This window comes from Myiozetetes cayanensis, unplaced genomic scaffold (assembly GCF_022539395.1).
Source record: "Myiozetetes cayanensis isolate MyiCay16 unplaced genomic scaffold, myiCay2020 scf12, whole genome shotgun sequence".
In the NCBI taxonomy this organism is placed as follows: domain Eukaryota; kingdom Metazoa; phylum Chordata; class Aves; order Passeriformes; family Tyrannidae; genus Myiozetetes; species Myiozetetes cayanensis.
In genome coordinates this window covers 26,458,859-26,482,712 of record NW_026086826.1, presented here as the reverse complement: position 1 = coordinate 26,482,712, position 23,854 = coordinate 26,458,859, and the positions used below count along the sequence as shown (strand labels likewise).

The 23,854-nt window shown below is 43.1% G+C and overlaps 1 protein-coding gene across 1 annotated transcript in view; it reads left to right on the top strand.

The window, feature by feature from the left end:
* Positions 1-401: 401 nt before the first annotated feature.
* XPR1 (xenotropic and polytropic retrovirus receptor 1) overlaps positions 402-23,854 on the top strand; it is a 113,655-nt gene continuing 90,202 nt past the window's right edge. Inside the window, exons 1-2 of the mRNA XM_050306725.1 lie at positions 402-589; positions 8,219-8,270. Coding sequence (XP_050162682.1) covers positions 521-589; positions 8,219-8,270 — 121 coding nt within the window. The 5' untranslated portion in view covers positions 402-520. The remainder of the gene's footprint in view (positions 590-8,218; positions 8,271-23,854) is intronic.

Genomic DNA, 23,854 nt, shown 5'->3' with positions numbered 1-23,854 from the left:
TCTTTCGGGTGACACCTCTGCGCCCCAAAATCCCTTCTCAAAAACCCGCGTGGACCGCTGGGGGGCGCCTGCGGGACGCGCGAGCGGGAACCGCCCCCCTCCCGTGAGGGGCGTGACTGAATGGAAGAGGCGTGGCCAGCGCGGAGGCCCCGCCCCCGGGGCGGCAGTGGCCGCGCGGAGCCGGCGGCAGGGGCGTGTCTCGGCGCGGAGGCCCCGCCCCGCGGCGGTGGGCGGGCGGTTCGCGGTGCCGCGCGGTGCCGGTGCCGGTTGGCTGCGGGCGGTGACGGCGGGAGGCGGTGGCGAACATGGCGGCGGCGGAGGCGGTGGCAGCGGCGGGGCGGTGCTGAGGAGGCCCGAGGCGGGCCGAGGAGTGGCGGGGCGGGCGGGCGGGGCCCATGTGCGGTGGCGGCGGACCCCCCCCGCCCCCCACTACCGACGCCCGTTTGCAGCCAGGCGCCGCCGAGGCGGCTCCGCGGGCGCGGAGCGAGTGCGGCCCCGGCCCACCGGCGGCGGCGGCAGGATGAAGTTCGCCGAGCACCTCGCGGCGCACATCACCCCCGAGTGGCGGAAGCAGTACATCCAGTATGAGGTACGGCCCCGCTCCCGGCGAGGTGTCCGGGGGCCAGTCCCGGCTCTTCCCAGGGCTCCCGGTTGCCGCGGCGGTGCGGGGCGGTCCTACCCCGGCCGGGTTCCCCTGCCCTGGGGATGTGTAGGGACCGCTGCTGGTTCCCCGTGTCTCCCCGGTGCCCCCGTGCCGTGGCGGTGCGGGGCCGTCCTGCCCCCGCAGGGACGGGGAAAAGGCAGCGCGTGTGACCATCGCGGCGGCTCCGGCTCTCGGCACCCCTCGGGTGTCCTGTTAATTAATTAATTAATTAATTAGTCTTCGGCGGGGACAGAGGTCGGGGCACAGGCGCGGTGCGGTGCCGGCCCCGCACACCCTCCGCAGCCCCGGCGGTGCTTCAGCACCACCCGCGGGTCTCGGCCCCGGCGGCGCAGGAGGGTGACTTTGAGAGGCTCCCGGCCTCCCAAGGGCGATCCCGCCGGGATGGGCAGATCCCAGCGCTCTCCCAACCCTGCCGGGGGCCACAGGTACGCCTGCCGACTATCCTGAGCGACCAAAAACAGGGCACCAAACCCCAGTCAACTCCCCTGAGCCACCCAGAGCGGGGCACCAAACCCCCATCAAGTTCTGTGTTATCATTTTTAAATAAGGCTTTGCATCTCGTTTCGTACTCGAATCGGGGCATTAATGGGCACTGCTTACACCAAGTTTTGCTGCGTTAATCGTGAATTATCTGCAGAATACAGCGTTTCAGGCTTTATCATACCAACCTGCTAAAGGTCACGCTGATTGCTTCGTTTCAGATTTATCACACCGGTGCTTGGCTTGGGTTTAACTAGATGAAGCTAGAGGTGGTTATTTGTAGTAAAACCATTTCCTATTTCGGTGTTAGCAGTAGAAGTGGCAGGTGCCAGCAGTGCCAGTCTCTTCCTCGAGTAATAATTAAATCTAGACAACGGAAGACTGATTATAGGACAGCCGTGATCAGCAAAACTTCTTGACTGATTGACTCAGTTAAAACCACACAAAATTTGTTATTGTTTGAAGGCCTGTGTTTTCTCCCCAAGACTGTAATAGCAATTTATTTATACTATCCCTTTTAATCTGTCTATATTTGTGAGGAAAACCGCATTTCTCTTAACTTGCTTTGTTATAATGTTGAGCTTGAAAAATTTATATTTGCCCTTTTCATTCTTCCTTTGTTTTCCTTTACCTGACTGCAGAGGAATGGATGTTTAATTAAAAGCTGCAGTTGAAATTGGCTTTACAGCAATATTCTGATCTCTTTGAATTATGTGGAGAACTACATGGCCAAATAATGCATCAGTGTTTGATGAGGAGGAAAGCCATTGTCTTAATAAAATGAAGGACCAGCTTAGCGCTGTGTCGTGTCTCTGATGGGTTATCCCTGTGAGGGTTGTCTTCTGTTCCTGGAAACAGAAAACTTGGATATCTTACTAAGAGAAGGTTTGGAGGGGAAAGCAAGGGGGAAATAGGAGGGCAGAAGATCTGGTTGCATGCTGAGCAGACAGATGTGGAGAGAGGGTAAGGAGACACAGTGAACTACAACACGATTAATGTGCGAACAACTCTGCTGCTCATCAGCCGCTCTTTTCATTATAGGAGGTTAATTTTCAGCTGTTCTTAACTAGGGCAGTATTATTATGTCATTCTCCCTTCCCTCATCCCAGTTTAAAATGTAGATTTCAGTAAAAACTTCCTTCAAGTTGTTACTGTTTCTAATCTTAAGTAATCTCCTCCTTGGACAGACAACTTAATGTAGAGTGAACGAAACAAAAACCTCACCCTCTTTTTCAGTAATAACTTTCAAACTCTTTGTTTGCCTTGTTGAAGCTGGCTGGATGTGAGTCAGCCTCCTGCTCATGCATATTACAGTGATGGAATTATTTATTATTCAGTGACTGGTGGTCGTGTGGGTGCAATGTGTAAAAGCCCAGTGGTACCTCAGTTTACTTGCTGATTATACCTGAGGCAAAAAGCCCTCCTTTGTCCAGAAAAATTCCAAGTTGTTGATGAGCAAATGTGAGGTTAAATGCTGCTTGTGTTACTTGTGTGCAATATTACTTACATTGTAGTAATGCAGCAATAAATTATATGTCTATTTAGTAGCATTATAATGTTTCTTCATCTGACAATTAATATATTTTCTTTCATAATTAACACACTAATCACTGTTTCAGAGTGAGAGATTTTCTTGGGTAGGCTTTTAACTCTGAAAAGATTGTTCCTGTTTCCAGGGACTTCCTATGTCAAGTTCAGAACCACAGAATCATTGAATGGTTTGGGTTGGAAGGGACCTTAAAAATCATCTCTTTCCAACCCCCCAGCCATGGGCAGGGACACCTTCCACTATCGCAGGTTGCTCCAAGCCCCATCCAATCTTGACTTGAACACTTGCAGGGATGAGGCAGCCAGAGCTTCTCTGGACAACCTGTGCCAGGGCCTCACCACCTTCACAGGGAAGAATTTTTTCCTCATATCTAATCTAAAACTCCTCTCTTTCGGTTTGAAGCCATTCCCCCTTGAAAGGATTAAAAGATGATCTAGAAACTGCTTTCTTTGAGTCGTTCTGTATCATAAAGCTTACATGTCCTCATCTTGTTTTTTCCACTCTGATATTTGTAGCTATTTCCATTGGAGAGCAGGTGACTTGTGCAGTCAGAGAGCTCCAGAGCATGGCAGGACATAGGTAACTTGTGAGATCCTTTGATGGGATGCATGGTGAGTGTGCCTGCAGGGAGCTTTGCCAGTCAGACCAGGAGAGGGGTGTGATCTGTGGCTGATAGTGTCAGGAAGAAGAATGAGACTTTTGCTTTCAATACCTAAAAATGTAGCTTCACTTTCAGATGGTCTTTAACAATTGACAGTCCTCAGACTCCTTACCATTAATGTGATCTTTCCCTCCAAAAATCTCTTTAAGTATTGTAGATATGCCTGTAGGAAGTACGGAAGTTGCCCAGGCTTAGGGCAGGCACTTGGTCAGGGGAAGAGCTTTAAAGAGAGAAAAATTAATTTTCTTTGAACAGGCAAAAAGAAGATATATTTTGCTAGGTGTGGCTTAGATTCTTATCTAGTGACCATTACTGTACGTCTGCTTTTTGAGAGAGAGCACTTGGCTTACAGAAAAGAAGAAAAATGACAATGAATGTTGTTCTGTTTCATTCAGCATTTCCCAAAGACATTTACCATGACTGAGTCAATCTTAACACGGAGCTTTACCCAAACCTTGATTGACTTGATTTGACTTTCCATTCAAATTTCCATTCTAAAAATGCATTAAAACATGCAGATTGGATGTGTCATTTTACTATGAAAAATCCATCCATAGCTGATGGTTCTGGAAGTCTAAGTCAGTGCAAATGATGAGGACGGCTTTTTGTGAGGACCAGTGTCAATAACATAATGCACAATCCCAATATAAAGGGGAATTTTTTCCATTGGAATACTGAGTGTCATTATCAGGCAGCTCCCTGGAGGCAGTTGAGTTTAAAAACACATATCAACAAATGCTTAACATGTTGAAATGCTTCTCAGTGATGTTAAGTGCTATGTATGCAAAAGTTTCAGACAACTTTGGTCTTGATTTCAATGTCTGGCATCCGAAAACTTCCTAACTGTTAAAAGCGATGCTTGGTGTTTCTGTACCTGCTCCTTTTTCCTGGGCAAAGAGCGCAGCAGAGGGGGGCAGTGGTTTTGCACATGAACTGGGGCACCTGGCAGTCTGGAACAGGTGGATTCTCACTGTGCAAAAGAGCAGTGACCCCCGGATGTGCCCTCACCCTGGCAACAGCAGGGAAAAGTTTTGCTCACCTTGTTTTAGGGGATCTGGCAGAGTTTTTTCTCTTATGAAGTGAGTAGCCTTTTCCTAGTGAGTTAGGTTATCGCTGTGGCATGCATTGCTTCAGTGCACTTCTTGCCTTAAAACCTAAAGTTTTGACCTGTTCATTTACCCTTCCGTTCCTTTGGTGCAAAGAAAAAACATGAAAACAAACAAAATGCCATCTTTTTGTGTCAGACAACAGAATTCTCATTTCCCTGTAGTCAGTACTGAAGAGACTGAGGTGACTCTTAGATGAATTTCAGCTGATGGTTTTTTGCTGAGAATGTGCTTTGCTGCATTTAATGTTCATTTTTTGATGCAATGAATATGTTGGGTTGCTAGTCCTCTGTTTATCAACAAACCCTGCTGATCTCCTTTGCTCTCATGTCCATCCTTGGAATACTTTTAGAGGGAGAACATTTCTCCGTCTGTTCAGACTTCTAAATGTAAGCGTACGTCTGCACGTCCAGCTGATGGAACTCACTGGAGTTGTACAGTTGCCAGATGGCTGTTTTGTAGCAGTTCATCTGGCCTGAATTTTTTTATCTGTCTGCAGAAGTCTGGTGATATTTTTATAGAAAAAGTGCATAGCACCTTTGAAATCACAGCAACTGGGGAAGGAGAAGAATTAGAACAGTTATGGCAGGTGCAAAGTTCATTGGATAGATGGGTAAAGGTGTGAGCAGATGACCTCCCTTCCCTTTTAGGGAGACCCCAGATTTTTAAGTCCTTTTGCTGCTGAAGAAGAGAAACAGGTTGCTGAGTTTTAGACACGTTGCTGAGACACAACCTGCAGCAGGAAGTAGGTGGGGAAAAGGAAGCTGATAGCTGAGGTTGCCTGCTTGCCTTCAGAGTCTCTCTTCCAGAAACAGGCTTTCAGTTTTTGGGAAGTAGCCAATTCTGCTGTCAAACCCAGCTTCATGATAGGCAGTTCGCACTAGGCTTGCCACCTCCTGACACAAATCTGTTGTGCTATTTCACTATTTGTCCTTCGGCTGTTAGCGGATGAGCTTAGAAGAGGTTTGAAAGACTCCTTTAAAAGAGCAGGTTTTTTGCGTGTTTTAAGGTTTTTGTCCTTGAATTTGTTCACTCTTAAGGTTTGATAGTTGCATTTTTAAATGTTTTCTTTCTACGTTTTTTTTTTTTGTTTTTTTGTTCTCTTATATATTTACACAAGTTCACTGCGGGTGCAAGGTGTATCACTAGCACAATTTAAAGCACAGAAATAATAACCTGTTTTGTTTAGTTTGAGGGCAGAATGAGTAATTCTTAAACATTTGAAGTTGACAGTGATGGATAACTTTTGTAAACAATCGGTCCTAAAATTCTGTAATCTAGAGGACTAAATACTTTAGGTGTGAGGGAGCACTGAGCCTTTTACTTTCAGGTTATTGGTTTACTTATATAGGTCAGGAAAGCAGTAACAAAATCTGCTGCCCTGCAGCTGCCAGATTGTAATATGTCAGTCTGCATGGGGAGACGTCTGTGGCACGACTGACACCTTCAGCTTTCAAGACTGCTTAGTGCAGGACCATCAGTGTTGTCCTTTTTAATTTATTTTTTTTTAAAGAGACCGATAAAACCAGAGATAGGAATTACATTGAGTTTACCTCTGGGTGGGTTAAGAGATGGAGTTGTTACTATAGTGACTTTCAATTTGCTGTCTCTCCTGGCTTGTTTATCCTATGCCATGGGGTTGTGGTTCATGGAAAAAGATACAGGTGGGTGAGGATGATGAGTGGGGTGGAAAAGAAGCAACAGTTTTCGACCACTTGATGTGTAGAGGCAGATCATGTGCTGCTGACCAGTGAGTCATGGGGGAAAGAGGCCGAAGGGGCCAGTATTTGTGAGGAATTTTAGGAAAGCACAGAGAGTAGTGGAGAGCTGTGCCACTGGAATGAGGATCATTCAGCAGCGACTCGGTTGGGAAAACAATTATGCAAGTGACCTTTATTGAGACCTCTGTGGACTCAGGAGCCAGACCTTTGAGAGATGCCAGAACTGCCGGTGTAACCAGCCACCTTGGATATCTTGTGATAAACAGACATGTCCTTTAGACCTTGTATTTGCTTAACAGGATTGTAACCACCGTGTTACAACAGGGCTCAGTTTTCAGCTGCTGAGCTTGTGGTTTTTGCCTTGAGGGTATTGGAGTATTTGTCATTTAGGCTGGGAGGTTGTGACCTGGGGGATTATGACATGCAAGATGGTAAATGCAGAGGTCCAGGATTATAGAAGTATGGGATGTGTTGGTAACCAGGCAGAAGACACAGGAACTAAGATGACCTGAATGAATTTTGTGTGTTAGATTTCTGTGGGCTCAGAAATGAGGGAATAAGATCTAGTTTTTACAATGGTGGAGAGTACTCAAATGCACCATGTGTATCAAGGTATGAGGTGTGTGTAAACAAATCACTTTTCGGTAGGAATGGGTCCTTCCTGGTGGCTTCTAGTTCCAAAATCATGGCTCAAGTTATTTGTAGAGTCCTAGAATGGTTTGGGTTGGAAGGGACCTTAAAGACCATCTCATTCCAACCCCCTGCCATTGGCAGGGACACCGTCCACTATCCCAGGTTGCTCCAAGCTCTGTCCAAACTGTCCTTTAACACTTGCAGGGATGGGGCAGCCACAGGTTCTCTGGGCAACCTGTTCTAGGGCCTCAGCACCCTCACAGTAAAGAATTTTTCCTAGCATCTGCCCTCTGTCAGTTTGAATCCATTCCCCCCCATATCCTGTCACTCCATGCCCTTGTCCAAAGTCCCTCTCCATCTCTTTTCAAGCCCTCTTAGGCACTTGAAGGGGATCTAAGGTCTCCCTGGAGCCTTCTCTTCTCCAGACTGAACATCCTCAGCCCTCCCAGCCTGTCTCCAGAGCAGAGGTACTCCAGCCCTCTAAACATCGTTGTGACCCTCTCTTGAAATTGCTTCATTCCTTCACCTACTGATCTGAATTCAGTTTATCTGATGTGAGGGAGCAAATATTTAATCTATGACTGGAATAATACCAGCACCTTAACAACTGTCTGAAAAGAGCAATTCCAAAAAGGAACTGCAAGTGGTTGGGGTTTGTGATGTGGTTCCTTCCTCTCTCCTGGCTCTGGCAATGGAAGGAGTTACTGCCAGGGATGCTCCATGTGTAGCTGTAGGACCTCCTTGTCTCCTGGACCTGCTGCTGCACTGCTCATCTCTTGCACCATCAGTCTGAGTGTGGATCAGTGGTTCTTCTGTGGTCCCTGCGAGGCAGCTCGTGGTGCCTCCAGAACATGAACACCTGGTTAGTAATTCTGGCTGGTGTTAACGTTGTCCTTCAGACCCCACCTCTAGAGAAGGCCGTCACCCTTGGTTCCCTAATCTCCTCCGTCATGTTGTCTTCAACTTTTAGAATGTATGTGTGTTTCTGTGCTCCTATATAACAGGGGTAAGAAGTCCCTGAGGCTGCTTTTCCTCCATTTGCCGTGACAAATTCCTTTGTGTCACGCAACACTTTAGGTTTTGTTGTTATTTCTTCAGGTTTTTTTAATGTAAAGCCTTTAACATCCTACCAAGTGGGAAACATTTTTCCAAAGGAAGTCGTTGAAAGGTACAGTTGGAATAAATGTTGTAGATTAATAAGATAACAGGCTTTAGACAAAGCAGTCAGTAAACATGAACCTGTTTCGTTTGTGAACAGAAGTACGTGTGAGAGCGCTGAGATCACGTACCAAAGCTTTCTGTGCCAGTCTGGAGGATAAAAGGGCTTTAATTGCTTTTGTTTTCAAACGGTCACATCAAAACAATGTAATTTTTCTTTCCTTGTTCTCTCCCTCTCCTTTGCAGGCTTTGAAAGAGATGCTGTATGCAGCTGTGGACCAGGCCCCTTCTATAGAAGGTAAGCAAATTGTAACCCAGAGTTCTGTTTTTCTTGGCATTGGGCGCTAGACACGTAGCCCTGCTACTTTTCTGTCCTCAGTCCTCCTAAACTGGTAAACTTCATATACTGATGGGCAAATGCCTGGCCTTTCACGGCCTGCATGCTATTTTTGATTGCTAGAACTCTTTGTCTTCTGTCACTGAGACAATACATGTCTTTGTATAGTTTGGGACTTCAACAGCTTGATTCCTCGTGCTTATAAGGGCATTCAGTGATGGAAGTACTTTCTCCATGGCTTGAGAATAGACCTTTGTTTTTCTGTGACAGCCAGCCTCTCTGGGAGATAGCTGTGCTAGAGACTGGTTCCTGGTTTGTTACTGGTAATTTGAACTGGAAGGGTCTCATCCTTTTGTTGTGTCCTCCCTGAATGCTGTGCTGCCTCTTGTATGTGGACATGAGCATATCTTCTTGTTTGTATGTCTTTATTGCCACTGACTTATCTGGATTATTTTAGTACAGTGATTGGTTTTAAGCTCACTGCTTAAAACTCATTTTGAATACTGTGTTGAATTAAGGGATGATCTGTGCAAAATTGGAGCCCTTTACCTTCTGTCTCTTTCTTCCTTTTGTTGTCTTTCAAGTACTGAAGAGTTTTTTGCCTCTTTTGCTTCTCTCCTTACTTTCTCAACCTTCCTGTGGATTTCCAACTGTTTTATAACCTCCTTACCTTAATTATTTTCACTTTGAATGCAGTGCAGTGGTAATTTTACTAATCTCTAAATGTGGCTCTGGGCTTCTTGCCTATTTATAGAGCAGAAGAACAACTGCTGCTCGGGGTGTAGTCAGTTGTCTAACATCAATAATGCTGGTCACTCTTCAATTTACTTGTTAACTACTTTCCTTGTGTTGATTAGAACTGGGAAATGAGATGTGACAGTTAAAATAACGTGGAATATTTTTTTTAATTAAACTCTACCTGCTCTTTGATTAGAATTTTAAAACAAAAGCTGCAAGAGTTAATAGACTTAAGAGGGTGTGTGTGGAAAGGAACAGTCTGTCTTTATACTCTTCAGAGATGCAATCCAAGCTGAAAACTTCATATAGCCGAGACAGGTATAATCTTTAGTTTTAACCTGATACTTAGTTGCTCACTCACCTCACCCTGATAATTTTGTTAAATCACTCACACTTTTCTCTAAAGTGCAAGTCCTAGAACTACTTTTTTAAAGGTTATGGTCCTAGAATCCAAAATATGTGTGTTATCTTTGGAAAACTCACTAGCAATACACTGGCAAAAGGGGAAAATCTCACTTTATTATTTTGAGAGGCAAAATTGCCTAAAAATCACCCACAAATCTTTCCAACAACATAAAACCAGTTTTCAATCTAAGAGGAGCTTTAAAGTGTTTTGTGTAGATCAAACTAACTATATTAACTTTTAAAGATAACTTACTGATTTTATTGAAAATCCAGCATTATTTGTGTGGAAGATTGGAGCAAGTACAAGACTTTTTTTTATTTCTCTCTTCTGTTATAAACCAAAAAAATTGGTTTATTATTGACAGTGTGAGCAAATGGTGTCTGGACTGATAAAGTTTTGTAGTCTAATGTTGGAATGTGACTTACTGGGTTTTGCTTGGGGATACCTAGGATTTCAAGGTGGGCTTGAATTGATAAAGGGCTATAATTCAGCATTTTGCTTTTATTATTTTCAGTGCTTGTGATATAGTGATGTTCTCTAATGTGTTGTTATGTTTGGGTGTAAACATATTTGGCAAAGGAAGAGAATGTGAAGAGTAAAATGGTAGAATATTATATTTATGCTCTTTCAAGCTCTGTAAAAATTTTAACTTGTGCTTCTTCCTCCTTTCATGCTTTAAAAACCTCAACAAAAGGAAATCAATGACTTAAGACAGTTTTCGTCAATAGAACAGTGTTCTGTTCATTTTTTGGGGGGGAATTGGGTCTTTTCCTCTGTATTGTAGAGAACAAAGTAATCTAAACTTTTTTGAACCACTCGTATTTAACTCTGTCTGCCTGACCTGCCCATAAGCGCAGAGCACTAATTCCTTCACCTTTTGTGTTGGAAATGGATCAAGACCATTTCTCCATCCCTGTTGCTTACATCCTTCTCCTTTAAGCCCATCTGTCTTTGTTCATAGAAGCTTTAGGCCAGGTTTAGTGTGTGGCTGTGCACAAACTGTGCCCAAAACACAGCATAAGCCTCTGTCAGAGGAGATGGAGCAAGTTCCTTGGACTTTGGGAGGGAATTTAGCAGCTATTGTTAGGGACTGGCTGGTGGCCTGCATGTTTTCAGTTTAATATGGGTTTTGCAATGGATACTTCTGTGTTATTTTGAGGTTAGCACAGAAAGTAGAGGGCTGTGCTGCTGAAACCCAGCTTCCCAGTGTGAGCCTGATGTAATCTCATTTTTGACTCGTCTAACTAAAATCCGTTTTCTAATTGATCTAGTTGATCACAGGCACGCTGCAGACCTGCATAGTTGGCTTTGATTTACCTTGCATGAGTTGTAAAACTAATCTTAATATAATGGGCTGTGAAGAAGAGGGAGTTTTGTATAGCAAAGCCAAAGCTATTCCTGGTTCTTATTCTGCTCATCTGGATGTGTAATCTGTGACTTGTGAATAAATTTCTTAGATTTCTGCTTCAGGCTACTTACTATGTCAACCAATAAAATTTGTGTACATACATAAATGCTTTGTATGGGTTAGAAGTATGATGAAACTATTTAGGAAACTCTTTAAAACAACAACAAAAGAAGTGCTACCCAACCAAGGTATGTTGTAAGTAATAGGCAAGGCAGGTAATAGGTGAACCATCCATCATGAATAGCTTTCATTTGGTTTCTATTTAGGAATCTCCTGGTTGTGGCTGGGGAAACAACTTCAGAATGGCTCTTAAGCTCTACAAGTCATGGTCCTTGTGCTACCTTAGTGGGCAGAGTGCAGCTGGGAAGAGGATCTTGGCTTTAAATTGTGCAATTTATTATGCACTTATGTGGTGACCCTTCTCATTGTGCTATCTCATAGGGAATCATCCCTATGTCCATCTGCTTTTCCCTACATTGAGCTAATAAACAGCCTGTGAAGTTAACAAAAATCTTGCAAATGTGGATAAGCAAAACCTACCAAGCCTGTATGATAGGAGGAGGTTGTTTGTAGCTGCCCCCTGAAACTATTGCAAAGTGCTGTGGCTCCCTGTGGTTCGCCAGAGTTATTACAGACTGTAACATGCCTTTATTGGCAGTTCCTACCTGTACACATAGATTTCTTTAATCTGTTCAAAGATACATTTTTTCCCCATCTGTCTACTTTGTAAAGACAGTATTTATATGCCAGTGTTACTCCTCCAGATGCTCATCATCTTTTTACAAGGCATTCCCCGATGAAACCTACACCATCCTTCCACCTGAGCAACATCTGTACCAAATTAGTGTTTAGTCTGTTAATTCAATCCCATACACATCATTGCAAAAAGTATCAAATGAAGCTTGATTCCCAGCTTTAGGATAAGACTTGCTTGGATTTCTGGAGAGTTCCTTGAAGCGTGTTTGCTTTGTTAGCTGTTTGTTACGCACTGTTTACTGTTACTGGATCAATCAGGGTGAATTGATGCTGCTTCCAGGATGTTATTCATGCCTCCTGAGTCCTCATGGCACAGCAGGAAGGGCCTGCATGCAAATGTGCCAGGCACCCTTTCCTTGACCCTGAAATACCTTTAGGAGGAACCTATGACAATGTAGAGGCAAAAACCCAGCATAGCTCTGTTTTCCTCTGAGGCACAATATGCAGTATTGCAAAAACGTGAAATACTAACCTCTCTGGGAGCATGCTGATTTTTGTTGTTGTTGTGGAGTTTTTTTTGCATTCCTTGTCCTCCCACTGCTTCCTGTCCCACTTGTCACCTAAGCAAAAGAGGTTACTGGACCACTCTTGCTCGGAGTCCTCCCGATTATTCCACTTGGTGAGCAGATGTGTCGGCATCTCTCCAAGCTCCTTACAATGCAGCTCTTCTCAGCTGCAGCAGAGATGAAAGTGTGGCTCTAAATTATTCATTCCGATTATCTACTCGAATGGACAGGGTCTGCTCTAAATATTATTTCCTAGATTATTTGTCTTTCAGATATTGAAATTTAACCTCCTGTTAATAGTGCGTAAACAAATGTTGTTGTTATAATATCAGGTGGTACAAGAGCGTTCTGTTGTATCCTCTTATTATAGAGATTACTTATTGCACTTAACCCCAATCCTGAGTTCCAGTGGCACCTTTTAAATGAGGATCACACTGGTTGTGTGTGGGTGGAATGGTGTAACAGTTGTAGGAGTGGGGAGTACAGTTGCTTTAGGGTAGAATTCAAACCCAAATGTAAGAGGTGATGTTAAAATAATATTTGATTGGTAAGGCAAAAGGTTTAGTGGTAATGGAGATCCTCTGCTGGTACGTGTAATCTCTGTGGTCACCTGTTTACTTGTGATGGATTAGAAAAGTAAGAGGTGCAAGTTTGGGACATGCTGAGAGTGCCAGCACTGGCAACATGTCCTGCATGATTCCACCCTAGTTTCTACTTTCATTTGTAATGCACTTGCCGTGTTAACTGGCAACTACAAATCTCTAGTTTGGATTTATTTGTGTTACTGAATAAATAAAATGGGATTCCTTAGGGTGATAAATAATCTTGGTGAATAAGCAGGGTGTGGGAAATCACTTTTTTTTTTTTCCAGAGGAAGTTATGAGCCTGACAGTTTTTGTTATACACGGCCATGTTTTGTGGGGTTGATCAAAGGCTTATGGTTTGTCTGTGTATATGCACGTTTTCTTTTTATTTCAAAATAAACATTTATTTCCAATTGCACAGTCTTAGTGTGTAGGGGGTTGAGGTTTTGTTTACATGGGAAGGCTTAAAAGAGTCTTCAACAGAACTGCTGCACATGAGGAGCAGCCACAAGCAGATTAATGCTTTGTCTTTATTTCACAATGTTGTTGCACACCCATAAAGGGCATGGGGGTTGGTGTCCTACACCCCAGATGCTGTGCAGGCTGTAATTCAGTCCGGAGACTTCTGTAACTAGTTTGTAAACTCGAAAAAAGAATATGTATAATCCCATGACAATCCTCTTCTCAGTCAGAGACCTGATGCCAGGTATTGGATTAGCTGTAGAAAAACAGGCTATTGGGCTTGAGGAAAACGTTCGCTTCCAGAGAGTGCAAACACTGGACAGGAGGAGAACTTGGCTGAGTACCAGCATTTAGAGAAGGAGATGATGTCTGATTTCTCTTCGCCTGGGGCAATAAAATTTGCAAGGTAAACAGTGCATATGGTTGGAGTAGGGTGCAGAGTAGTGTGAGGGAACAGCTGGATGCTCACTAAAATATTTGGAGCACAGATGCCTGTATGAAAATGTGGTGTGCCGTGTGTTCATGTAAACGTCATTTTGCTGTCAAAAGCTGTTCAGTGCTCTCAGCAAGTCAACACAGAGACCAATTGAGGTGTGCTTTGTACCACCCCAGGCCACTTTCTGTGCCCTCAGAGTAGTGCAGACCCACCTACACTGTTGGTACAGTATCTTCCTCAAAGGCACTGAGCACTAAGTGACTGAATTCTGCTTAACCAGTAATTAGTGTAACGTGGATGTGGAATAAAGGTCAGGGTAGGTACAGAGCTTGAGTCACAGAACAGAATCACAGAATGGTTTGGGTTGGAAGGGGCCTTTAAAAGTCATCTAGTGCAAACCCCCTGTCATGGGCAGGGACGCCTTCCACTATCCCAGGTTGCTCCAAGGCCCTATCTAACCTGACCTTGAACACTTGCAGGGATGGGGCAGCCACAGCCTCTCTGGGCAACCTGTGCCAGGGCCTCCCCACCCTCACAGGGAAGAATGTTTTCCTAATAACTAATCTAAACCTCTTCTCTTTCAGTTTAAATCCATTACCCCTTGTTCTAACACAACAGGCCCTGCATAGAGTGATGAGTACTGATTGAGAATAACTTGTTGATCGTGGAGACAACTGACCAGTGCAAGTTTTGATGTTATTACTGTCCCATAGACCACAGGTTCTCAGGTTGTAGCTTAAGAGCGCATTCAGGAACTAGTGTGGTCAGGGTCCTGGCTTGCCAGTGAGTACTGGTTTCTGTGTGCTGCACTTTCTTCTTTTTTTTTGTTTTTTTTTTTTTTTTTTTTGTGGCTGTGACCCCTTTCAGTTTTTAAAAAACCACTTGCTCCAGAAGGTCTGTGGGAGAATACTCCTGGAGCCAGTGGGAGGTTCCCTGGGCTCTGGGGGTGGTGTGGGGCCATGTAGGGTAACCAAGAAGGTTGCGGGGATAGGTGGTTTAGCAGGTTGATTGGGTAGATCACTGTTTCTTTCTGAAGGAAGCTTGTGGCTGGTGGGAATGCTGCGCTTCCTTCCCCTTTCAATTTACTCCATGGCCAGGTCGTGGCTGATACACCCACCACTTCATCTGTGTGTACATGCTGGGAAACTCCTGATGCTGCTGAGCAAGCCTTTTGCCTTTTCCTCAGTCTTCTGGAGTGTTCTGAGTAACTTCCTCAGGAACTCAAATTGCTTTAAGGCATTCACGTTGTATGAAGAACTTGAGTCCTAAGAATAACAGAGAGTACAGACTCAAGGCTTAGGAGTGAGTTGGAAGGGACCCACAAAGATCATCAAAGTCCAATTCCTGGCTCTGCACAGAACAGCTCCAAGAATCCCACCGTGTGCCTGAGAGCATTGTCCAAATGCTTCTTAAACTCTGCCAGATTTGGTGCTGTGACCACTGCCCTGAGGAGCCTGTTCAGTACCCAAAAACTCTCTGGGTGAAGAACCTTTTCCTAATATCCAACCTAACCTCCCCTGGCACTGCTTCATGCCATTCCCTTGGGTTCTATTGCTGGTCATCAGAGAGTAGAGATCAGTGCCTGCCCCTCCGATTCCTCTCGTGAGGAAGTTGTAAACTGTGATGAGTCACCTCTTCTTCAGGCTGAATAAACCAAGTGACGTCAGCTACTCCTCATATGGCTTCCTCCACCGTTGCTTTGTAATGTTCTTTTTTTCTTGACTTAAGCATTCTTTGGTATTGAGTACTAAGAGTTGTTAAACCTTGGATAATCCAAGAGCTGGATGTAGCTCAGGAGGTAACAGTTGAAACTGGACCTGGTAGTCAAGGCTGGCACATATGAAAGGTTTGTACCTAGAGGCAGGTTTTTGGCAAGTCTGGAAATCTACTGTAGAAGGGCTGCAGATGCTGATTCTTTAATGACGTGTGTAGGGTAACAGCGACATCAGAAGTGCTCAGCTGTGCCTTTCTGTTTTCTCTTTTCCTTCCTGCCTTTGCTTTCCCATACATTAAAATGCCAGTCTGTTATGTTTTTAGCGGTTAGAGGAATTAACAGCACTTGTAATTTAACTGGAGTGTGCCAGGTCTCATGTTAATTGTCAAAACTTAAGGATTGGAAAGGAGAAGGTTGGCAAAGCTGGAAGATTGACAACCAGCTGTGCCTTCATCAAAGCACTCCTGAGACAGCAGTGAGACACCAAACAGCACAGTGGCTGTAGACACGAAGAGCACTGCACCTGTATATACAAGAGGCCAGTATTTATTGCTTTGTTTAAAAAAAAACCCCACTCTGCACTAGACACCTTAACAGCAAGATTTAGTGTGTGTGTCAGAGGCAGCCTCTGGCTTTCTAGTCATTCCGCTGACGCTGTGTTTGATATAGAGGATGTGAATTATTAGACAATTAAGATTTTTGGATGAGACTGGACTACTTGGTGAATAATGCAATATGAATTAAATTTGATTGGTTTCTCTCTTTAAAAATGCATGCTGTGGGCAAGGGAATGAGCAGAGTGTCTCTGGAAGGGAATCTCATTCTTCTACATCGTAGCTGCTGGTAAGCTACCTGAGGAAAATGGCCAACCTGCCAATGCCCAAGGAGTGGTGACATCTCTGTGTGACGTGGTGGAGGAGCAAAGGCTGTCCTTCCTCCTAGAGTGGTTCTTTAAGTTGTGTTCTCCTGATGTGCTGTAAGGCCTCACCATCAGAGGCTATTGCAGTAATGGTCTCTCAACATGAGAAGGTCGGTCTTTTGAAGTAATTTTACACTTAGCAACAATGTGGTGGAATGTGTATTTTTCCTGATTCCTGAAGTAAAACTGAAAGCCAGTTGCCTGTTTCACTGGTGGTGTGGGTTTTTTTTACAAGGTATCTATAGCCTTGCAGCTTGACCCCCTTTTAGTAAAAGTAGATAATGAATTAATATTAAAATGTGATTGTGCTTTTTGTAGATACATAACATTTAATTTTAGTTGCAGTGTAAAGTTGCAAAATTACAGTGTCTTAGTTTTACAAAGCCGCACTTAAATGAGTTTAAAATATATATATTATTTCATTTATAATGTGGCCATGTAGTTAATATATTTTAGATTGTTTTATGCTGCTTTTGTAGAGTGTGGTAACCTTATTCCCCTGAATTACTACAGCCTCTATTCAGTTCCTCTGTGAACTGAGAAGGGGAAAACCATGGTGAGGTATAAAGGACATTTTACTAATAAGTGTTATGACAGGAGTACCTAAAGCTCCTTAGCTGTAAGGCAGTAGCACTGTGAGTCAGAGTCGTGTATGTCCAGCTAAAAATAACAAAGAAAACTGCATAAAAATGCACAAATTTACTTTTTTTAAGTAGTTTTTGCTCTGTTCAAGACGGTGACTGGCATCACAGTGGGCACAGACGCCACTTGGATGGTGCAAAGCTGGCTTGTGGGCACTGATTCTTCTTGCATTGTGTAGTCAGCAGCTCGACTTCCCCGCTGCAAGGGGGAAGCCTTGTTTATCTCCTAGGAGATGGAAAACCAATTTCTACTTCTTGATGAGAAACTGACAGGCTATTTGACTTAACAAGAGAGGCAATGCAGTGATTGGGAAGAGGGGAATTGCATGCCATAACATACCAATATAAATGCAATTTATTTTGCATGTGCTGTATAACCCTGGGCACACATTTTAGGGGGGGTGAGAATTTCTTGTGTGCTGGAATATGAGCTCTAAATAGAAAAAAAAAAAGGCAAATTTGGTATCCAGACTGTGTTTATAACCCTGGTTTTGTTTTTACTGTAATTGCTTTGCATGCTTTTATAAATGCTCCTAATGTCTTCGTGGGGCAAAGTGCAGAGAGGCTGAGGAGATCGGCTCGGGTGAGCTGTTAACTCAGGATATATCTTGTCCCACAGTTGCAGACTTGTTCTGACATGTGGCCAAGGCTGATAATCTGGAATTGCCTTGCTGGGATCCCATCCCTACACAGCTCTGCTGAGACAGAGGCTTCAGTGCCAGCCTGTCTAGTTGTCAGTTATAGGGGAAAAATGGGTATTGTTGGTCGAAACCCCCATTTTTATTTTCATCCTCTTCTATTGTAGCTGATTACTTATATGAGATGGTTATTAATTTCTGCATGTTTTTGGTTATTAGTTTCTGCATGGTCTGTATGCCAGAGCACCAGCAGCATTGACCATGTTGTTGCTATAACAGTGAACCCAGGTATACTTTTTAAAGGCAAGCCCCTAATGGGCACAACTGTAGGAGTGAGTCACAGGCAAGGCAGTAAAATGAGGTAATAATGACCAGAATTGACTGATGGACCTTTAAGGTGAATTCTATAAATAGCTGAATGGAATTTGGTTTGTACTTCACTGTTTTGCTGTGATTTTGTCTTCCCTAATCAGAAGTAGCAGTTAGAAAGCAGATATAAATAATCTGAAAGCCTGATATGCATTCCATGTAGTTCATAGTTTTTTGTATATGCCTAATGGTCCTTGAGCTCTCCAGCAGTCCAAGGCAAAAATTCAATATCTCTCCAGCCCAGCCCCAGGAGAACACACTTCTCCCTTAGAAGTCTGGGTCAAGGCTTGGTTCTCCTTGGACCCTGGTGAACACATCTCTTGGAAGTTTCATGTGCTTGTGAAGCCTTTGAGAAGTTGCAGTTGAGCCAAGAAAGCTTCCCAGAGAGGGTAAAGGAAAGGGAAAAAATCAGAATACCTTTTGCTTGTCTGATGAAACTGGATTAAATCAATGCTCACAGTGATAAGTGCATATATAGAGGCTGCATTTGTGGGTTTGGGATGCCGTAGGTGATGCTGTTGACAAAAGGCATTAATTTATGGTGTGGGAGTAATTAATAGGACTCAATAAGACTTGTTTATTGAAACTTCAGGTTTCAGAGGATAAGTCAGTAAAATGTGGATTGTGAATGAAGTTTGGAGCAGTTGAAGGCAGAGAGGGTAGAGACAGGATGCTGAGCTTGTGGGGCTCGGCACACCTGATCAGCCCCATCTGCTATGTTGATCTGGCTGTAAGGTGACTGCTGGTTCTGGTCAGCACTTCAGATCCTGCAAAAATACCCTGTGTATCAGGTGTGAGCTTCAGCAATATATCAGCAACGGGGAGCCTGCCACGGCTTTACTGCTGTTGTCTTCAGCAGATGTCATGTCTGTGGTGAGGCCTCGGAAGGGAAAGGACCAGGAAGGACAGTAAAGGAAGAAGTGGAGGGTTCATCTGTGTGCAGCCAACCTGCCAGAGCTGATCAGGGCTCAGCCCCACTGCCCAGAGCAGAGCTTGCCAGGCTGCTCCTGGTGCCTGGCTCATGTTTCCTTGTACATGTGGACACTGTTCTCCCCCAGCTGGTGCCTTTGGCTCTGGTGTTAGCTGCACCCATGTCTTAGACAGGAAGATTAGTTTGCTAGTCAGGGCTTAATAGGACTTTGAGCTAAAGGCTCCAAAAGTACTGACAGAAGAGCTTTCAAATCTTCCCCTCCTGTTTTAGAGATCCAAATGCAGCTCAGCTAGAATTGATCTGTGCCAATTTCCCTTTCAGTTTCTTCTGTTTTCAGGCAGCTCCTACGGATTCAGTTCGGGCTTTTGTTCCCAGTGGATGGAGTGGGGTTGATGTGGCTTGATGCTAATGCGGTGTTCTAGATGGAGCAGATGGGCACCCGCTTGCTTTCCTGCAAGGAGGAATCCAGCCCTGGAAGGTGCCCGATCTGGGCTTGGACTTGCCTAAGCACAAATCCAACTAATGAATTAATCATCAGGCAGGGAATTCATTTCCCTGGGGGCATGGAGAGGGAGGCTGGTACAGCCCAGGAATTGCTGATGCAGGAACTCTGGCCAGCTGAGAAGGTTCCCCCCACTCTTGCTGACATATTCAGGCTAGGATGCCAAATCCTTTAGTTTGGTATTTCAGCAGTAACACGAGTCCTTCATAGGGTGTGTGCTTAAAGGCTTTGGTCTCTTTATCTAACCTACCTAAATGTGTTAACTGGGTATTTTGAATCTAAAGGCCACAAACTGTAATTGTTGCAACTTTGCAGTGTTGTGAGGCAATTTTATTGAATCCTTTTTACGTGGTCAGCAGGGTATGCCAGAGGGTTTTGCCACTTCCATCCATTTTGGGAGTGATTTTGCGGTTATTGAGGTGTATGGGTCACAATGGGGTGAGTTTGGGAAGAGATGTTTCTGCTCCATCACCTTCTTCCGACCTTGGCTGCAATTCTCATTTTGTATTGTTTTGTTTTGTTTTGTTTTTAAACTCTCTTGGTAGCATTCAACAGTAGCATGTGGCTCACGGGGGCTGGTCTCATGTGTGATAATTATTTTCTGAGAAGATTGGAAGCTTTATCAAGTAAGGAAGAGAAATTACAGCATTGTGTGCTCTTCTGTACATAATTAGTTCAACATCTGTTTGAGATTTTCACTTGCCTGCACCGTTTTACTCTTTTGGAGTGGATAACAAAGGCTTGTGTTGTTATTCTTTTCCTGATTTATGAATTTCCCCAGCATAACTTCAACCTATGCTGATCCTTTGGATAGTTGCTGTTATGACTCTTAGCCAAACTCTCAATTTTTCTGTTACCTTTGCTGGACAAACACCACATGCAGTAGCAGCTAAATGAGTGATTCTCTACTGTAGTAAGGGGAAGTGGCTCAGGAACTTCAAGACTATGGTTGATATTGTGGACTTTTGAATTTTTCTTCTTTTGTTTTTTGGCTTTAAATACTGAGTAACAATGCCAGAACCTTCCAAATTCTGCCTTTTAGTTTGCCCTAAATTTCTAGTACCCAAAGGGCTTGATTTTCATTAACTCCTGTGTGCTGGAAGTTAAATAATTTTTTTCATTAACTATTGTGCTGGAAGTACAAAATTAAAATATTACAGAGGGATTTATTCTGTATATTGCAAGAAGATGGGATTTACAGGAAACTTTTTGTCTTTGCACTTTTTCTCTGAATATTCTGCAGTTACTTCAGCAAGATCATGTTGGAGTTTGAAAATAGTTTTTGGCAAAATGTAGCCTGGAGAATGGAAATGTTCAGCTTCTGGTGCTGTAATGTTGCTGTATCATCCCTTTATACCAACTGCAGGACATACACTTAAAATAATCTAAAAAAAGAGAGAGAGGGGAAGAAGTTTAAACATAGTGTTAAACACCACAACTTCCGTAACTTCTTGTGCAAATATCCGTCAGACCTTGCAGTCCTCACGTGGTTCTGCTGTTGTGAGGTTTTTGAACAGAGGAAGTAAAGCCCAAACCTCTCAGAATACTATTTGATTTCAGTACAAGTTTTCATCTTTTAGGAGTAGAGGAGTAGCTTGTAACTGTAATGTAAAGAGGTTGTATTACTTTAATTAATTGTTTTTTTTCAGATGAAAATATTTAGCTCTCATGCATGGGAGAAAACTACTGCTTTGTGTTCTCTTCCCATTCTTGTGTTTACTTTTCCCAGCCCTTTGGCTAGGCTAAGGCAATACATCTTGTACTGCTTGAGAACTGGTGTTGTCTCATTCTCTGTTTTTCAATTTTAAGTTTGTTTACAGAAATTAACAAAAATAAGGAAGTACTTCATGTCCAGTGCTTCATTCTTGTTGTGTGTGGTCAGAGTGGACAACTTCTCTATTTAAAGTGTTGGATACAGATTTGGTTTGGGTCATCGGTCTGTATTTAACCTTACATTGATGGTATTTTTTAATACTTAGTCCTACTTCTGTTTTCTTAATTAGACCTCAGCTCTGCTGTGCCGGAAGTGAGTGCAGCTCCTTTGCATTTGGATTATGCAGCACTAATTCTTTCTGTTTTGCATAATGTTGCTGTGATCTTCATTTGAAAGTTGATTTATCTAGATATTCAGTTTCCTCTGTTGGAGGGTGACAAGAGGTTATTTGAACTGAAAACAAAGGCTCAAGTGTCTGTTTGAAATCTAAACAAAGCAGGGAGTGTGCCATCCAGAGCCAGTTCATTGTGTTTTATTCGGTGCTGGTTCCCAGTTGGGTTGCAAAGCCTGTGGCTGTTTCTGAGGAGAGGCAGGAGAGACCTTAAATTCATCTTCCAGGCTTTCCTTCAGTGCGTGGGAGAAAAATTATCTGCTCAGATCCTAATAAAAAGTGGCCTATTTAATAAACGTGCTGTACATCTATTTATTTACAAATATCTGTAATTAAGGAAGTGCTTCTTGGTGCTCACTTCCAGGCTGGGGAAGGCTGCAGGGATGTGACTGACTGAGGCTGTGACGTCTCAGTGCATCTGTCTGTTTAAAACAAGCAGTTTTGCAGCTGATCAAAGCAGGAAGATTATGCTGCTGCTGTGGAATTAAACTGGTGAGGAGGGGATAAATGGCAGCTCTGAAGCAGGCCTACCTGAACTGACAGGCTTTGTTGTCAACAGGATAATGGGAATAATTTGTTATTTCATTTTGGGTTGTGAGGTTTTTTTGTTTTGGTTTGGTTTGGTTTTTTTTTTTTTTTTGTTGGTTGGGGTTTGTTTTTTTAGTTTTTTGTTTATTTGTTTGTTTTTTTCAACAGAAGTGTTGTTCCTTCTCTTGGAATATTTACTCTTGTGTTTCAAAGCCCAAGGAACTGGGTTACTTCTGATGGAAAGCTGTATTACACACAGCTCTGTATGCAGGGCAAAGTTTATCTTCACCAAGCTGTAAGAAGTACAGGGCATCCTCTGTAGATGTGGGTTTTCAGAACACCTTTCAAGAAAAGAGGGATTTTGGTTTGCACACAGGCATTAACAGTCTGAATGTAAAACCTGCATGGACTGCAATATCTGTCTTATTAAGCAGCATATTTATCCCAGAAGTGCAGATATATAGGAAACTAGCAACGTGTTAGGTATTCCAGTTGCCTTTTATGCTCTAGGTAAGCAGTCAGGTTGTGTCTTCTCTCCCCATGTTTGTGCCTTTTTAATTCACCAGAGACTCTCAACTACATGGCATTTATTTAGGTAGCTCTATTTCAAAGCCAGTCTTTTAACTTTCTCTTTAATACTGCTTTTTATTCATCAAAATGTATATCTATGCATAGTAATTATTTGATATCAGCCCATATAATCTTAATATAAAAAGCAATAGCTTTTAGAACAACTGGGGTTTTTTTTCACATGTTCTGCACTTAAACATTTAAAATTATTTTGAAAAACCTAATTTTCCCAGGTTGAATTAAAGTTCATGCAAGTCTTAAAGTTCCAGTGGCCTGTTAAATAATAAAATAAATATGAATAGCACAAACTTTCGTCTAGTGGTTTTGGAATTCAGTCTGTGGAAATGCTGCTGTCCCTGTCCAGAAAGAGCCAGTGGAAGAACTAAAACAGTTACTATTAGCTGTGGCCTCCTTTTTGTGCACAGTGAGGTTCTTGTCTCTCCTCTTTCATTGTTGTTTTATTTCAAGTTAGAAAACCAGTAAAAAGTCAGGCTTCCCTGTTAAATCAAGAGTAGAAATACGTCAGTGTGTCTACTACAATCTGTTTCCAGTTACTGCTCCTGTCAGCTTGGTTACATTCACAAAGTACAAGTAGCAGTTGTGATATTGGATCATTTTTAAAGGCAGATTTTGTGTAATAGCTTTTTCTTGTAGTTTTATTTTTATTACAGCTTTCTCCTTCCTCCACAGAGAGGAGATTTATATCTGGAATAGGATTTGGTATCTGATTCTTTGACAAGCTGATTTTGAGTCTGGCTGTGTCTTATTTTTATAGATTACAGTATTTCTTTAATATTTTCCGGGTAGGTAATTTAGTGTCTGGTAACTGAAGAGATCTGTATATTCTATAAAACTTCAGTGCAAGCATTTGAACTTGGAGTATGTGCAAATGCCAGGGAGTGGAGGAGGAAGAGGAAGAAGCAGAAAGCTGTGGTTTGCTTTCTGGGCAAGGAATGAATTCCTGCAGAAGGCATGGTGCTTGGCAAGGGGGAAAACCAAGACTGATGGTTCTGAGCTGTTCCACTCCTTGTGCTCACTAAATCTTGTAAAGTTGTTGGAACTGTGACTCACTTTCTTACCAAGGAAAGTAAGATAACATGAGTAAGCTCAGAGCCTTTACTGCTCTCCACTGTCTTGTTGATATGTGACATTGTTTCCTTAATATTGTTAAAACAGACTAACTTAAAGGTATCTCCTAAAAAAACCTCTCAGGTCTGGGAGTAAGGTCTGTCCTGCCTTGCCACTGAGGGTAAATCAACCAGTTTGGTGGATGGGCTGTTTCCTGTATCTTTTTTGTGGAATTTTATGGAAGTGTTGAAAGTCTGGACATGA